General features: G+C 40.8%; 1 protein-coding gene across 3 annotated transcripts in view; it reads left to right on the forward strand.

The window, feature by feature from the left end:
• Positions 1-4,699: 4,699 nt before the first annotated feature.
• Positions 4,700-18,874, forward strand: part of LOC106588624 (KH domain-containing, RNA-binding, signal transduction-associated protein 3) — a 145,594-nt gene continuing 131,419 nt past the window's right edge. Inside the window, exon 1 of one of the 3 annotated variants that reach the window (XM_014177799.2) lies at positions 4,700-5,195. In XM_014177799.2, the coding sequence (XP_014033274.2) occupies positions 5,105-5,195 (91 nt within the window). In that variant the 5' untranslated portion in view covers positions 4,700-5,104. The remainder of the gene's footprint in view (positions 5,196-18,874) is intronic. The other 2 variants (XM_014177796.2, XM_014177797.2) reach the window with 2 other exon arrangements.

Below are 18,874 nucleotides of genomic sequence, written 5' to 3' on the forward strand. Positions count from 1 at the left end.
GGTTTGGGTTTTGCTAATATCTTGTGGATGGGGATGGTCGTACGCCTGTGATTCCAAAGGTTGCAAGTTCAAATCCAGCAATAGAAAGTTGTTTTTGAGATATTTGTTTTTTAGCCTATCCCAAACCTTAACCCTTACCTTAACCATTCAGAGTTAATGCCTTAACATTAAGATTTCGGGGGTTAATGATTAAACTTAACCCTGACCTTAAAATTGTGGAGTTAATGCCTAAAATTAATGTTAAACACTTAGTAATTTGACGTTTGCAACAACTTAGAAATTTGATGTTTGAGAAACATGGATGAACATCTAATACTGACTTGAGACTGTGAGTGCTAGTTGCTGGTTCAGATGTAGAGCAGGAAGAAACAATACTTTGTTTAGTTTAGAGACAACTCTTTTCAAAGACGACCAAGAGCAACAGATGGCTGCCTATGTATAAATAAGTCCTCTTTTCAGAAAAGGAGATTATTCCATTTGAGCCTGTTTTTATGGCCCATGAAAGAGAGATTAAATTGTAAGCTGTTTCATAACATATTTTTTTCCTTCTTTACAGCTAAACATTCGTAAACAGGTGTCTGGACAATTACTGGGCAAGGTTTCAGTGAAGATTAATATCTGAGGTTGGAGATGAGAAGGGGAATTCAAAATATCACTATTAGCTACATTGTTAAGTCATATCACATGCTACTGTGTAGAACTGTGACTGTCTCCAGCGTTTGCATCAGCTTGATTAAATATAAATGAAATACCAACAAAGAAAACCATTTAAAAATACTGTCCTGTTCTATGTGGATCATTGTCAGGATGTGCAGTTAGCTGAACATAGCACTGACTGCAGAATACTACATTAGAATATGTTAAGCATGCTGTTACCTATAACTACTGTATATAAACCTATGATATACCGCCCGAGCAGTTCTTTCAGAGTAAATAAACAAAGGCTCACTTGAGAGTTTGTTGAGGACAAATATAAAAGCATTGAACCAGCCCTGCTCATAGCTTCTGGGTCACATCTCAGCCAAGTTATTGAGAAGGAGGAGAGATACTTCTCGCGACCTTTGGTAATCTTCTTTATATAATCTGTTCTTATCATCCTACGCGCAGTATAACGCCCACCTGGGGCATACCTCTGCATCCTCCACACATATCGACAGGAGCCTCTGTTTTCACCACATCTCCCACTGAAATAATGATTTTACTTGAGTTTAAAGCACCTGTTTATCCCTTCATCGTGTAAATGATGTACACTATGCGTTCTGTAAAAACACTTCTCAACTTACGGGCTGATATGCTGCTGTGGGTTCCCTGTGTGTTCAAGTCAAACCTGTACCTCATTTTATACAATCAGTCAATAGATTAGGATTTCTGTGATATGAGCAAATATTCACGAGACATTCCATACATTTCTATACACTGACTCGCGTGATACTTGAACTAGTTCGGTGATGAAATGTCTGATTCAACCCAGGCCTAAATCTGATCCTGCATTACCAACACAACTGTGGTGATATGGACAATACACATTGAGCAGAACATTGAAAACACATAGGCCTAGTTGAATAAAATATAGATCATGTTGATACATTTTTGGTTGTTTGTGTTTGGTTGTTTGTAGAGAAAATGCAATGAATGGCATAATACATGCACTTACTTTCTAAAAAGGTCAGCGTGACCTATATAGTAAGGTGAATGGATCTCCTCTGATCTATTGAATGGTTGTCTTAAGTGAAAGAAACCCGAGGAGTCTTGTATCAAAACAATCAATTCCTAAAGGTAATCAGAGAAGAAAAGCCCATTTAGTTTCAAGTAGTTGTGGTTCAATCTTCTCTGATTCAAATCAGATTGAAACACCCTACAGAAGAGATGCTTTGTGTTAGAATCTTTTCGTGGCCAAAAGGAATGGCAGTCATCCTCTCCTCTGTTAAAGTCGTGTTCGTCATTTTAAACCATGGTAAAAAATCTACCACAGGAGGTTGGTGGCACCTTAATTGGGGAGGACGGGCTCGTAGTAATGGTTGATGCGGAATTAGTGGAATGGCTTCCAGGTGTTTGATGCCGCTCCATTCACTCCATGCCAGACATTATTATGAGCTATTCTCCCTTCAGCAGCCTCCACTGAAATCGACCATATGTTGCAACAGAGAACTGAGGCATACACAACAGTTGACATCGTTGGCTACCCGTCAAGCCATGGTCAGCCATTACAGATGATAGCTCACATTATTTTGACAGTCGGGAGAATTTGTAAGTGGATGACCGAATCTGCTGCCAGGATTAAACGCTAAACCAATTCGTTAAGACCAGCAGTTAAGATTTTTTTTTTTTAAAGAGCCCACAGCTTGAATGTGACATATGACAACCTGGTCTCAGATCGCTTCATATTATTCTGTAACTAAATCCAGGCCACTCCAGTTAGTATGAAATGTTACATTTCGTATGGTATGTATACATTTGTGCATGTCCATCACCCATTTTGTAAGATATGTTATGAATTACAATTCATATTATAATTTATGTATGAATTTGCGAAAGGTATAATATGTTACAATTTGCAAAATGTACTATATTTTACGAATTAGCAAAACGTATGATATGTTACAAATTCTAGGAGTTAAGGAGTTAGGTTAAAGGGTTAAGGTTAGGGTTAGGGTTAGCTAAAGGGGTTAGGGTTAGGGGAAGGGTTAGCTAAAGGGGTTAGGGGAAGGATTAGCTAAAGGGGTTAGGGTTAGGGTTAGCTAAAGGGGTTAGGGTTAGGGGAAGGGTTAGCTAACATGCTAAGTAGTTGCTAGTAGTTGAAAAGTTGCTAATAAGCTAAAATGCTAAAGTTGTCCCTGATGAGATTTGAACTCACATCCTTTGGGTTGTTAGACAAATAACCATCTGTCTTCTACAACCATACCAAACATAACATAGCGTACTAATTTGAGTGTCCCGGATTTACATTAGTATGTTATATCTAGTCTATGAGACCAGGCTGCAAATTAACGTTTTTATTAATTCTTATTTTCCACACATTGTATAACATACAACTCTCAAAGTGAACCTAAATGCACTCTCCTATGCCTCATTTCTACAATCGGTTCTGTTGAAGTTACAACAAAGGGTGCCTATGTATGTAGCATAACACATTTACCCCCCAAAATACATTGGACACTGATATAAGGTATTGGTATATACATTGCATTCAGAAAGTATTCAGACCCCTTGACTTTTTCCACATTTTGTTACATTACAGTCCTATTCTAAAATTGATACAATTATTTATTATTTTTCTCATTATTTTTCTCATCAATCTACACACAATACCCCATAATGACAAATCAAAAACAGGTTTGTAGAAATGTTTGCACATTTATTTTTTAAAATGGGGTGCGTCGCTGCTCAAATATTTTTAAGTCTATCCAGAGATGTTCAAGTCCGGTCTCTGGCTGGGCCACTCAACGACATTCAAAGACTTGTCCTGAAGCCACTCCTGCGTTGTCTTGGCTGTGTGCTTAGGGTCGTTGTCCTGTTGAAAGGTTAACCTTCACCCCAGTCTGAGGTCCTGAGCGCTCTGGAGCAAGTTTTTATGAAGGATCTCTCTGTACTTTGCTCCGTTCATCTTTTCCTTGATCCTGAATAGTCTCCCATTCTCTGCTGCTGATAAACATCCCCACAGCATAATACTGCCACCACCATGCTTCACCGTAGGGATGGTGCCAGGTTTCCTCCAGACATGACGCTTGGCATTCAGGCCAAATAGTTAAATCTTGGTTTCATCAGACCAGAAAATCTTGTTTCTCATGGTCTGAGAGTCCTTTAGGGGCCTTTTGGCAAACTCCAAGCTGGCTGTCATGTGCCTGTTACTGAGGAGTGGTTTCTGTCTGGCCACACTCCTATAAAGGCCTGATTGGTGGAGTGCTGTGAAGATGGTTGTCCTTCTGATTCTCCCATCTCTACAGAGGAAGTCTGTAGCTCTGTCGGAGTGACCATCGGGTTCTTGGTCACCTCCCTGACCAAGGCCCTTCTCCCCTGATTGCTCAGTTTGGCCGGGCTGCTAGCTCTACGAAGAGTCTTGGTGTTTCCGAACTTCTTCCATTTAAGAATGACGAAGGCCACTGTGTTCTTGGGGACCTTCAATGATGCAGAAATGCTTTGGTACCCTTCCCCAGATCTGTGCCTCGACTCAATCCTGTCTCGGAGTTCTACGGACAATTCCTTCAACCTCATGGCTTGGGTTTTGCTCTGACATCCACTGTCAACTGTGGGACCTTATTTAGACAGGTGTGTGCCTTTCCAAATTGTATCCAATCTATTGAATTTATCACAGGTGGACTTCAATCAAGTTGTAGAAACATCTCAAGGATGATCAGTGGAAACAGGATACACCTGACCTCAATTTCGAGTCTCAGAGCAAAGGGTCTGAATCCTTATGTGAATAAGGTATTTTGTTTAATACATTTTTTTAAATAAATTTGAACAAATTTCTAACAAATAGTTTTCGCTTTGTCATTATGGGGTATTGTGTGTAGATTGATGAGGATACGTTGTTAATGTTCATGTAATTCAGCTCGTTGCTGGCTCGTGTCACATCCAACAACCCATAGCCGTGCGCCGCGGAATCAGCACCAAGGACACTTCCAACTGTTCCGCTCGTTCTCGAGCGCCCGCCCCTTAACGACTACATTCCATTGGGTTGCACACTGATCGGCAACCAATAGTAGAGGGGCTGGAATGAGCCCTCGTTGCTACTGGAGACGTTCCGGGGGAGCTTCAAAGATCTTGTTTACAGAACGCAGAGAGCCTCTCGTTCGGCGGTGTTGCATGTGAGGGGTCTGCACCGTGACGGTGAACATATAGGCTAGTACACCGATGGGATAACGGAATTCCTACCAGAGACACCCGCGCACAGACAGTTTTAGGTCGATGTTACAGCTTTGAACTACTTATATGATGTTGTTATAGTGACTGCAAATGACATTGCCGCATTCCTTTTCTTTTTTAAAATAATTTACCGCTGATAGTTTCGGTGAGGGCAGGTGTTGGGAATAAGGCGAGGTTTTTGAATTGTATCGCTTCTGAATCATTTTGTGGACGGCCTGGACCAAAGTCACGGGACGAGATGGATACCGAAAAGTACTTACCGGAGCTGATGGCGGAGAAGGACAAACTGGACCCCACGTTTCATCACTCTCTACGATTACTAGATCAAGGTACGAAAAGAAAACATCCCAATTTATTATGGGACGTTTCTACGCTATAGCTTGGAGCACTAACCTATGCTGTTTGAGTTATGTTGGTTCCTATGCTGGTTGGGTTATGTTGGTGCCACTTTGACATACTATTACACTTTAAAGACATGTTTGACGTTTTCATTTGGTGCTGTCCCAAATGGACCATGATACAGACCAGCTCCGCACACAGGCTATTTCATGTATTCCAGAACCAGCATATTTGATTCTACTAAGGGCTTGTTGATTAGTTGAACATATGAATAACTGTCTGGAATACATCTGATAAGTTGAATGACACAGACAGCGACTACGCTATACAATGCCATGCCTTTCTGTTAGCCTGTACATAAATAAACATTCAATCATAATTGTAAAACACCACTATTTTTGTATACAATGTAGGCCTACAGTATTTGGTAATACTACATGTCTCTATGTTTGCATACAACTACTACTATGAACTGATAACGATGTAGGAGCTTCTCCAAGTAGCCCAGTCATCCAGCACTGAGACATGTGTAAATGATGATGTTAACAGTGGAATAAACACATGGTCATTATACGTTGGATTTGTTTTCCCCTTTGAAGAACTTGACTTGATTCTAATGCAATTGAGCGGATGGAAGCGCGTGTTCCACAGCGATTTGAATTCAAGACTGTTTAATTAATCCATTGCTGAGACGTCTGCGCGCCGAGCATACCGTTTGCTTTGAAGCTGTCAGAATTTTGCAAATACTTCCAGATGCACTCCCTTGGATCCATTCTGGCGGGAAGAGCACTGGAATAGCATCCTAATACATCCTTGAAATAGCACTCGTAAATGAGCTTAGTCTCTAGTGCTGTCTGCCTGGATTTCAGGAAATAAAATCATATTTTCAAAATGGCTATACCTCGCTAAGCTTTGAAAGAAAACTTATGATTTATTTGTATACTAGGCTACTGGCCACCTAATTTGAATGACTGTGATGACTTTATTACATGTATGCAGCTACTGATGTAAAATGTACATCCACAGTTGTTGAACTGTATCTGTACCTGACACACAAGAGAGAAATACATAGACTACTAGATATAATACTCCTATAGAGTAGTATTCAGCTGTATGCCTTGCTCCATGAAGAGTAACCGTGCCTGAGACCTGATGACTTGTGTTGACTCCCTGAGCTAATGCCTAGGCTTTAGCTCAGTGGGCTAACACAGTTGTGTGGCATGCAGGAGGCCACTCTGTACCCAGTCCCATTTTGTACCCGTTATGGATAGATTGTTCAGTTTTAAGAAAGTGAAACAGCCTATAGCTAAAAGTATTGAGTTGGGCAATACTGGAAAGAAAAGCTGAAAGCATTGAGTTAGGTTAAAATACCGGGACAGAAGGGCCTTTATGAATGTGTTTCTGTCAGCTCTCTCGCATAGAGCTGAATCACGGAGATAAGAGCATATTTTACTCAGCACTTTCTCCTTATCAGCTGGTTTCAATTCGTCAAATTTGTTTGGCCTTTTTCTCCAGCACAGATTTCCTAGCTCGACATGAGATGTAAATGTGATTTGAAGGAAATATACATTTGGTTTAACGTAGCACCTGTTTCTTCGACAGAGTGTCGCTGAGGGTTCACATAAGTCGTAGAAATGAACGAGCCAACGCTTTCCATGGAGTTGGAGGAGTATGATTCTTAATATTTCACAAGCATTTCCACTGTAATATAGCAACTCTTGGATCCTATCATTTTAACAGATTCATTTAAGATTTACTTAAACTTGTGATGTTCTGGGGCCGTGTCCCAAATGCTATCCTGTCCCCTACAGTACATTTGCTTTGAACTATTGTAGTGCAATATATAGGTCAAAAGTAGTCCACTACATAGGGAATAAGGTGAAGATGGTAGTCGCATTTCATCAACCAAACAAGGCTCAGAGCTGCCATGAGTCAGTCAGTAGGAGCCAGTAACTGTCCTTAACAGTCAGTAACTGTCCTTAACAGTCAGTAACTGTCCTTAACAGTCAGTAACTGTCCTTAACAGTCAGTAACAGTCAGTAACAGTCAGTAACAGTCAGTAACAGTTTGCCACAAACTCCAAAATGTAAATACTGTTATCTCCCTCTTACGAAACAGATGGCACATGATGCAATTGAACAGAGCGCTACTTTAAGCACTTCTCTAATATAACACTTCTTCTGGCATCTTCCCCACCAGCTCCCGACTTGATTATGCAATTGGCAGGGGACATGAGCAGATCTACCGAGAGTAAGCACACACAGAGACAGACCGTGAGTGGCCACATGCTAGATAGATAACTCAATGTCTGGAGAGATACACTTGCTAGGGAAGATGGGATTTTAGATACCTGTACCATACTGTAGGTATACAAGTAGCCTAGCGGTTAGAGAGTTGGGCCCGAGCCGTCAAGGTGAAATATCTGACGATGTGTCCTTGAGCAAGGCACTTAACCCTACTTTGCTATAGGGTCGCCGTACTACTCCGGCTGACACTGTAAAACAACACCTTCCACTGCACCTACCCGGTGTATGTTACATATGTTTTAACGTTTTTTATTTTTTACAATTAGATATAATAGATAAGCACCTCTGATGGAAAACAATTATTGAAATACTTCTACAGCCACAGCTCCAGCTAGGCCTGTTCAGTACTGACTTCACTGCTGACATGAATTGACGTAAATATCTTGTCATGTATCTAATTAGATACATTGAAGTGTTAATTTAACCACAATAATAAATAACTTAAAGGAATTCAACAGGACTGCTTTCGGCTGTGATAACTTCACATAGAATGCAACATTTTTGAAAAAATTGTGTTTAGCTTAGAGGGCCTTTCTTGTTTTAAATTATAGAAACAGCATCCAATATTTCAAGGTTTTTAAAAAAAGAAAATACCTGCTATATCCACTTCAACACAGATATATAGGCCCACCCGCTATAAGTTGTTTTATTACATGTAAAACATGCTGCTCGCTCCAAGTATTCCAGGACCTTCTGCCCATCTCTGTGGAGCCAACCCTGGTTCTGCACATGAGCAGAACTGCTCTTCCACTAGTTCTATATGATACCTTATCTTAGAACTGTCTGTTCCGCTTTAGGAACCCAGCACAGTGTTTGTATTACATTAAAGAGCTCCGCTTGGTAGAACAGATTAGGCCACAATGGAAGGAACCCAGAGTAAAATGATCCTAGCACTTTTGAACAAAGATATATGATCAGGTGTGTGGTGGAGTCCATTACAGAACTTATTTCAGGAGATCTCCTGTAGCAGTTGGTTCATACATACAGTATACAGGGTTCCAAAAGGGTCCTGCGGCTGTCAACATAGGGGAACCCTTTTTGGTTCCATGTAGAACCCTTTTGGCTTCCAGGTAGAACTCTTTTGGGTTCCATGTAGAACCCTCTGTGGAAGAGTTCTAAATGGAACTCAAAAGAGTTCTACCTAGAACCAAAAGGGTTCTACCGGGAAACAAAAGGGGTTCTTCAAAGTGTTCTCCTATGGGGACAGCCATTAGAACCCTTTTTGGTTCTATATAGCACCTTTCCTTCTAGGAATATATCCCTCTAGCATCATCAGGAAGAGAAGCTATTCAGCGTAGCATTAGATGGTCTTAGATTGGCCCTAAAATGTACTGTGTCTGTGTGCACTGCAGACTAGTGCGGCATCCAAAAAAGCACCCACCCTATTCCCTATATACAGTAGTGCACTCCTTTTGACCAATGGTGCTATTTTGGACGCAGCATAGGAACGCACACCCAGCAGTGAGCAGAAATAGGCCTTGGCAGAGCATCAAAGCCTGGGATACTGTTGTGTTGCTCGGGAAACGGTGGTTGATAGTGATAAACATCGGTGGCAGGCCAGCACGCTGAGCTAGTCGGCAACACAGGGAGACAGATACAGGACAGAAGGGGGTCCACTTACTGTGGGATCTGACCTACAGATATACTGTTATGCTTTTGAACTCACAGGTGAAGTGAGAGAGCTAGAGAGAGAGAGAGAGAGCGGAGAGAGAGAGAGAGAGAGAGAGAGAGAGAGAGAGAGAGAGAGAGAGAGAGAGAGAGAGAGAGAGAGAGCGACAGAGAGACCCAGCAACCGCTTTAAATTCAGCCTAGTAGTGCAGGGTTGCAGTGTGTAAGGTGCTGAGTGGTGCTGTGTGTGTGTGTGTGTGCTGTGGCTCAGAGGTCTGAGGTGTTTGCTGAGTGCTGTCCCAGAAGACTCTACAGGAGGTTGAGATGTAGGCCTAACACAGACTGAGACAGCCACGCTTGGTGATAAAACCTAATGGCACGTCATTTATAGGATTGATTCGTTTACACGGCGGCATTGATCTCATTGTTAATGTGTGACGCACGGAACACCCGTTATGTCACTGGTAATGAGGTGGTGATGCAGTAATTCAACAGTGCGTCCCTAATGGCACCTTATTCCCTACGTCCCTAATGACACTGTATTCCCTACATAGTGCACTAATTTTGTCCAGAGTCCTAGGGGCCCTAGTAGAAAGTAGTGCATTATATAAAGAATAGGGTGCCATTTAGGATGTGTTCTGACAAATCCAGGTTCGCTAGTTTGTGGATAAAATGCAGAAGCAACAAATGAATGTTGTCACGGATCCCTCCGGAAATTTCATTACGCACACCTGGCCCCTATTCCCAGTGATTAGTATTTGTATAAGTGTGCCCTTGGTTTCCATTGTCCTGTCGATTATTGTTACTATGTCCGTTGGTCGTGTGAGGACCTGTGCTGTGTGTTTCGGGCTTTCGTGCCCTTGTGGATTGTGCAGATGATTACGGGTCTCGTCCCGTGTGTTAATCATTATGCGCGTGTGTGTTTATTTGAGGTACTCCTCGCTCTTTAGTTTGGGTTTCAACCCTGTGTTTTTGTTACGTGTTTGTTTGGTCTTCGTCCCCGTTCCTTTACACGGTACGCCGTAATTTGGGTGAAGTAAAAGCCCATATTACGCATTCCTGAGTCTGTCTCTCAATCCTTCATGCCAACGTGACGATTGTCTAGATACCATTTTATATTATATAATGTAATATTCCATCATAAGGATAAACAACCCAGTTATCACTGTAGAGGAATCAGTTATGTCACTGAGATGAGATGAGAAGCAAATTAAAGCAATATTCTGGCTTACTTGGTGGGAAACCTGATTGCTGTAGTCAAAAGTTGTAGTCAGAAAAATCTATTCACTCTTTCTTTCTCAATTGTATTCATATAATTATGTGGGGTAAGTTGAGCCATTTTGTACATTCAGCATCACCGTAAAGGGAAATCTAATATTATTTATATCAAAGATACAGTATGTACATTTATTTCAGGGTGTTGTGTATCCCTGGAAATATTCAGAATTCTTGTAAACTTTACAGTATTGAAAACCTAGCTTGTCCTAAAAAAGTGGTCTCTTGGCACAATTTACTGTGCCAATTTACTGGGGTAAGTTGAGCCGCGGGACAGGGTAAGTTAAAGGCTGTATCAAAACCGTCCGGGATTGGGAGTCCCATAGGGTGGCACACAATTGGCCCAGTGTCGTTCGGGTTAGGGTAGGCCATCATTGTAAATACGAATTTGTTCTTAACTGGCTTGCCTAGTTAAATAAAGGTTAAATAAAATCGGAGTTAAGCCGCCTACATCTTTCTGTACTGAATTAAATATTACCACTACCTTTTTAAAACCATTTCTATCTTTATTTCCCAAACACATTTCAACACAATCAATCGCTTTTAGTCTTTTAATCATATTAAGCATCTTTTAGCACAGGCTTAACCCCTAAAAACCCTTTGTACTTCTGAAAATAATTTTAATGTAGGCCCTATTGTCACCTCATATCCCAGTGATAATGCCTTGCATCATGGGAAGAAAATAATTACATCTTCTCAACTTACCCCATGCCAAACATTTAGACTATATTAGCCCACACAGCTACAAGGATTCACTTTCATGCTAGGTTTAACACCTCATATTGTAGTTTATATAAACCCCAACTGATGAATAGAACAATCTTAAAAAATATTTACTTTGTTTAGATGCAGTATAAAATTCATGAAACCTCTAACACAATAGATTAATTTGACTTGATTGAAAATCAGTTTTTTGGATCTAACTTGCTTACCACTTTTTCCATTTGGTTTCTTCCTTCACGGACTCCATGAAATGGTGACCTTCCTAAATATTTGGTCAAATTATTACTTTTGTGTATGGTTTCCAAGAAGCAAGGGTGGCTCAAGTTATTTATTTCTCAACATCCACATCATCCGTGTTATTTCCGTTATGATGTGCAATTTCATTGCATGCCTTTCATTAAAACCCAGTGGCTTGGAAAAGGTGCTTTGCATTGAACTTTTAGCTAAAACGAGTAGGAAGTGTTTAAAGCTTTACGTTTTTCGCTGTCAGCAGTGACACAGTGGAAGCACCTCTCTGCATCTCATCACTGCGTTCAATGAAAGATTAACTAAGACTAATTCAATCAATTAAATAGCTGGCTTCAGAGTCAATATAAACAGTCCACACAAAACTCATTTTAATAAAGAGAAACCTAATATCTTCCTGATAGCAAATCAGGCCCAGGCGTAGCACGCTGATATGGGTCATGATAGCCGGCCTACCAGGACACCCTTGGACAAAACCCCATGGACAATACAAAGCATGATAGTTTAAAATACAATCAATTGTGATAACATTAAAAAAAAAGATACTTTACCATTTCCTGATTGGCCCCTTCCCCCTAGCTGCTATCCAACAGTGCTCTATAGCCTCTCATCGCTGTCTTAAATAATGTACCGGTGCTTATTTAGAGAGGGCAGTAGAAGTCAGAGAACCCCAGATCTGTAATGAGATAATTTAACACTAGAACCGCTTGGCCTTTCAGCCTATAAGAACCTGCTGGAGAACGTTGCCGGGCGTCCCCTTTAGCATATGCACCAAATGCATATCTACCTGCAAGGTGCAGAAAACATAAACACCATTTCTTGATAAATAGTGCATAAACAAATATAAAGGATTAATTGCTTTAAGAAATATAGGTGGGAATATTTCAATAAAAAAAGAATAACAACAAAAGTAGTTTAGATAGAGTAAAGGATATTTTGTGGTGTAATTCTACAAAGTCCTAGAAAAAACATAGTCCTATAGCCTATTTTCATTCCCATTACAATAAAAACATTACAGTGGTTCCATTTGATCAACTTTGTTTGTATAATCGATTAGTAATAGAGTTATAGTAATTAATAAAGACATTTGGAAATAGAGCTGCACCTCTTGATTTATGAGAGATATTTGACAAACGTCAGTATCATAGAAACTGCAGAATATGCTCTTTCTGATACTATATAGAAACCACAATATTTTAACTGCATGTGACTCTGAAGATGGTCCTTTCCCTGCACCTGTAAATTACAAAATGCGCACATCTCTTCATGTACCATGTACAGGTCTAATACTGTCAGTCATCAGATATTGTCAGTGTAATATGGGCTATAAGCTACACACCTTATTATGTGTGAAATTCGTTTCGGTATAGTTTAGGTGTAGTTTCGATGAGCCGGCTGCGCAGGCTGACCCGCAGCCTGCGCCAGTCAGCCTGTTTCCTGCTCATTAACTTGGATAGAGTCAAGGATATGTTTTGCATTATTCTAAAGGCCTACTGCCACAACTAGGATGTTTTCCTTTCCCTTACAGTACATTTGATTAGAGCGCCAATGCTGATAAGTAGGCATAACACAAACTCATCATTACACTTGTGTTGTTCTAAATTTAATCAACCTCTTAACCCTCATCATTCAGTTAGGCCTCATTTCAATTTGATTGAGAAGTAACTTGCACAAATATCGTTCATTCCATCCATTTGTCATTCATCCAGTGGGCTGGCATCGTTTGCTTCATTGGATAGAGTCGAGGATATGTTTTGCATTATTCTAAAGGCCTACTGCAACAGGTAGCATGTTTCTGTTTCCCTTACAATACATTTGATTATTAATAGAGTCCTTTTGTCATTCATTCAGTGAGGAGAGAGAGATGCATTAGCACCAACGTCCTACAGCACATTGTCTTGGCGGGTAAAGTTGGGAATCGGAGTGGGAGAAAAAGGCTCTAAATACTTTTCTGTTTGAGATTTTAAAATTCTGACAGATGAGCAGTGTAAAATACAAACTTTTATGAAAAGTCAGGGAAGGAGTAGGTATTTTTTTTTAGGTATTTTTTGCAGATTTTTTAAATGTATGGTTCTAGTCTTAAGCCCAGCGTGTGGTCAGTGAGTGGTGAGGTCTTCAACTCAACCAGCAGCACCAGCTACCAGCACAGACCTCCAACTGCAGGTCAGACTCAGAGCTGTACACGGCCTCCTGGCCCCAGCCCCTCTCCTCCCCCAAGCCTTTTGGCCCCAGCTCTACTCACCACCATTACGTTACTTTAACTCTTATGTTAATCCAGGGCAAACTGTGTTCTCGCCCGCCACAATTATAAATCCATTCATCATTTTCTTATTGGATGATAATGCACTGCTGTCTGCCCAAGACATCACTGTGGGATTACACTGGATTAGACTCAGAGCTAGAGAGAGACAGAGAGAGAGAGAGAGAGCTCTGGTATGTGGGCATTTGTTTACTGTAGCTTGGGGCAACTGAAAGAGTTAAGGGTTCACATCCCCTGGGGGAATGTTCTTTGTGAAGGATTGGACCAAAATGGCATTAGGGTGGAGGAGGAAAGAGAGGAGTGGAATGAAATTGGAATTGAAGTAGAAAAAAGAAAAGGAAAAGTGGTAATGGAAAAATAGCTAGATGTGAAAGTGACAAATAATAATAAAAAAGAAATATGATAGAGAAAGGCAGGTTAAGGTGTAGACCCCTGCTTTCAATCCATACCCTCTGAATCTCCTAGAACCATTTTCTGTGTCTAAAAAACCTTTCATGGTGAGGTTAGTTTATGTGTTCAGATGAATAGCTGAATAGGCAGACACGTCTTGTGCATGCCGATTCCCTCTGAGTGAAACGGTGTGGTTGTATAGCTGTGGGGAGAAGGACAAGTGTAAATTGACCACTCGTTCAAAAGATGGGAATGCTGTAAATGAAATGCTTATTCATATTTGTCACTCATGTAAAAAAACAGACAACTGTTTTCACACATCGAACAGTGTTTAATTTGGCCCCAACCATGCTTGCTTGACAGGTTCAAAAGATACCCGAATGAGAACGAGGCCCAAAGCAAATGCTGTTGTATGTTTTTGCTCTCAGACTGACTGTGTAGCCCGGGAGTATCAAGTTGTCTAATAATAGTTCTGCACATCCAAACAGCGTCACTCCTCTCTGTCTCTTCTCTGTACATCTACCTGCTTTCTAGCAGTGATTAGAATCCTATCAGATTCTATGAACTGCCATTGATCTGCTTCACTGTGGAGTAGTTGTGTCCTCGTTTTGACAAGGGGCCTTTTCAGTGCCCTTACCTTGATCTCTCTCTTTCTCTGACAGCTTACTTCTTCTCCCCTCCTTCCCTCTCATGTCTTCCCCCACTCTTTTTATACAGTGCATTCGGAAAGTAGTCAGACCCCTTGACTTTTTACACATTTTGTTACTTTGCAGCCTTATTCTAAAATGATTTTGTTTTTAAATTAGTCCCTCATCAGTCTACGCACAAGACCCCATAATGACAAAGTGAAAACAGTTTTTAGATTTTTTTGCAAATGTATTAAAAATAAAAACCTGAAATATAACATTTACATAAGTATTCAGACTCTTTACTCAGTACTTTGTTGAATCACCTTTGGCAGCAATTACAGCATTGAGTCTTCTTGGGAATGAAGTTACAAGCTTGGCACACCTGTATTTGGGGAGTTTCTCCCATTCTTCTCTGCAGATCCCCTCAAGCTCTGTCAGGTTGGATGGGGAGCGTCGCTGCACAGCTATTTTCAGGTCTCTCCATAGATGTTTGGTCGGGTTCAAGTCTAGGCTCAGGCTGGGCAACTCAAGGACATTCAGAGACTTGTCTTGAATCCACTCCTGCGTTGTCTTGGCTGTGTGCTTAGGGTCGTTGTCCTGCTGGGAGGTGAACCTTCACCCCAGTCTGAGGTCCTGAGTGCTCTGGAGAAGGTTTGCATCAAGGATCTCTCTGTACTTTGTTCCGTTCATCTTTCCCTCGATCCTGACTAGTCTCCCAGTCCCTGCCTCTGAAAAACATCCCCACAGCATAATGCTGCCACCACTATGCTTCACCGTAGGGATGGTGCCAGTTATCTTCCAGGCATGACGCTTGGCATTCAGGCCAAAGAGTTCAATCTTGGTTTCATCAGACCAGAGAATCGTGTTTGTTATGTTCTGAGAGTCCTTTAAGGGCCTTTTGGCAAACCCCAAGCGGACTGTCATGTGCCTTTTACTGAGGAGTGGCTTCTGTCTGGCCACCCTACTGTAAAGGCTGGATTGGTGCAGTTGTCCTTCTGGAAGGTTCTCTCATCTCCGCAGAGGAACTCTGGAGCTCTGTCAGAGTGACCATCGAGTTCTTGGTCACCTAACTGACCAAGGCCCTTCTGCCCCGATTTCTCAGTTTGGCTGGGTGGCCAGCGCTAGGAAGTGTCTTTGTGGTTCCAAACTTCTTCCATTTAGGAATGATAGAGGCCACTGTGTTTTGGGGGACCTTCAATGCTGAAGAAATGTTTTGATACCATTCCCCAGATCTGTGCCTCGACACAATCCTGTCTCGGAGCTCTACGGACGATTCCTTCGACCTCATGGCTTGGTTTTTGCTCTGACATGCACTGTCAACTGTGGTACCTTATATAGACAGGTGTGTGCCTTTCCAAATCATGTCCAATCAATTGAATTTACCACAGGTGGACTCCAAGTTGTAGAAACATCTCAAGGATGATCAATTGAAACAAGATGCAATTACGAGTCTCATAACAAAGGGTCGGAATACTTATGTAAATAAGGTATTTCTATATTTTTTTTTTTATACATTTTCGAAAATGTCAACCTGGTTTCGCTTTGTCATTATGGGGTATTGTGTGTAGATTGATGAGGATTTTTTTCTTTAATCCATTTGAGAATAAGGCTGTAACGTAACAAAATGTTGAAAAAGGGAAGGGGTCTGAATACTTTCCGAAAGCACTGTATCCCCTCTATCTTTATTTACACTGTGCTGTGTCAGTTGGCACCTTCTTTTGAGAGGATTGGTTCAGGGTTAGCCTTCCCGCCTCCCCAGCTGATCCCATCCATTTTGTTGTAATCCAACTCAATTTAATTATGTTTATCGTTCCACCTCACTGGAGCCCTGGACCGGCAGGCAGCTCCGCTCCGCTTCAGTCAGATAAGGAGCACCTTGCCGCGCCTCACTCGCTTCTTGTGCACCTTGTGTTGCTGGCACTATGTCAGTTCTGTGAGTGTCGCTCCATGACAGAAGGTGTCCCTATTGGCATCCTATGGGCCCTGGTCAAAAGTAGTGAACTTCACAGGGAATAGGGTGCCATTTGGGAAGCATAATAAGCCATCTAGACTCTTAGTAAATAAATAAAAACCTTCCAAAATAATCAGCCTGCTTTGCTCTATGACGTGCCACTCTACATTTTTTTTGCTCTCAGTATGTATGGTATCAGGTCAAGCCAAGCAGATCTAATACTGAGGATGTAAACCTATATCTTCTGAAGGGTGAGCTTCAACCAGCTGCAGCTCTGTAAGGTCATAGAGAAGAGGCCCGTATTTCATATAAAGCCGAAGTGTTCACACTATGTATACTATGTCTCCTTTATTACTTTGGTGGGCCTAATCCCCAACATGCAATATCAGAAGCTCGCAAAACAAACCTAAAACTAGTAATGTAAGCAGTACATGCATTAACTGACTCAGAAAGAGATCATTTATGAGAGGCTCCAAGAGAACTCAGATAGTTTTAGATAGATCTTTCTTTTTCGAGCCGTTGTTCTCCAAAAGCATGAAACTTATGATGAGATGAAATGCATTCAGAGGCTTCCCATTAAGCAAAATCATGTTGAAAAGACATTGAAGTTAGGTTGATTTTAGGTTCTGAGTGAAAGGTGAACAGTTTTTTCCATGCGTTTAAAATCTGTATTTTCCGGATGTTGAAATCAGATTCATTGCGGTTCTGAATGATAGTTGAATTGATGTATTTTCTGGACATTGAAAATATGCCTTTTCCAGACACTGAAAAACAGTTCATTTGCGTTTTTTACTGAAGAGTGAAAATATGTTAAGTACAGATGTTGAAAATACATATTTTTTGGTAATTGATTCTATTGCCGAATTTCAGCTGCACATACATTCTCAATGAAGTATATTTTATATCACAATAATAATTGTTTTATCTATTTAATATAATAAAGAGGAGTCAACTGATGATTGCAATATTTTTTATTGCTACTATCTGTACATGCACTTATGCCAGCTTTTTCAAAAGCTGGCAGCGATGATGTTCAAAGTTGTCCAACAGTAGAGCACAGTAGAGTACTGTACGGTACAGGACAGTATTTTTATTCAATACAGTAGAGTACTGTACGGTACAGGACAGTATTTTTATTCAATACAGTAGAGTACTGTACGGTACAGGACAGTATTTTTATTCAGTACAGTAGAGTACTGTACGGTACAGGACAGTATTTTTATTCAGTACGGTCGAGTATTGTACGGTACAGTACGGTACAGGACAGTATTTTTATTCAGTACAGTAGAGTACTGTATGGTACAGGACAGTATTTTTATTCAGTACAGTAGAGTACTGTACGGTACAGGACAGTATTTTTATTCAGTACAGTAGAGTACTGTACGGTACAGGACAGTATTTTTATTCAGTACAGTACGGTACAGGACAGTATTTTTATTCAGTACAGTAGAGTACTGTATGGTACAGGACAGTATTTTTATTCAGTACAGTACGGTACAGTACGGTACAGGACAGTATTTTATTCAGTACAGTAGAGTACTGTACGGTACAGTAGAGATTAATTCAGTACAGTACAGTACAAATCAAAATCAAATCAAATTTTATTTGTCCTTTGCAACAAATAAAAAAGGTTTAGAACATACTGTGAAATGCTTACTTACAAGCCCTTTACCAACAATGCAGTTCAAGAAATAGAGTTAAGAAAAAGTAACATTAAAAAAAACAATAACGAGGCTATATACAGGGGGTGCGGGTGCTGGTACCAAGTCAATGTGCGGGTGGTACAGGTTAGTCGAGGTAATTTCTACATGTACAGTACCAATCAAAGGTTTGGACACAGCTACTAATTCAAGTTTTTTAAATGTATTTATACTATTTACTACATTGTAGAATAATATGGAAGACATCAAAACTATGAAAAAACACATATGGAATCATGTAGTAACCAAAAAAGTGTTAAACAAATCCAAATATATTTTATATTTGAGATTCTTCAAATTAGCCACCCTTTGCCTTGATGACAGCAAAGGGTGGCTCCTTTTGACATTCTTTTTGACATTCTCTCAACCAGCTTCACCTGCAAGGCTTTTTTGGGCATTCCAGGTGGGCATTCCTCTGACACAGCCTAGTATATAGGTCCTGGATGGCTGGAAGCTTGGTCCCAGTGATGTACTGAGCCGTACGCACTACCCTCTCTAGCGCCTTATGGTCGGATGCCGTGCAGTTGCATACCAGGCGGTGAAGCAACCGGTCAGGATGCTCTCAATGGTGTAGGTGTAGA

The sequence above is a fragment of the Salmo salar genome, chromosome ssa27, assembly GCF_905237065.1.
Source record: "Salmo salar chromosome ssa27, Ssal_v3.1, whole genome shotgun sequence".
Classification (NCBI taxonomy): Eukaryota; Metazoa; Chordata; class Actinopteri; order Salmoniformes; family Salmonidae; genus Salmo; species Salmo salar.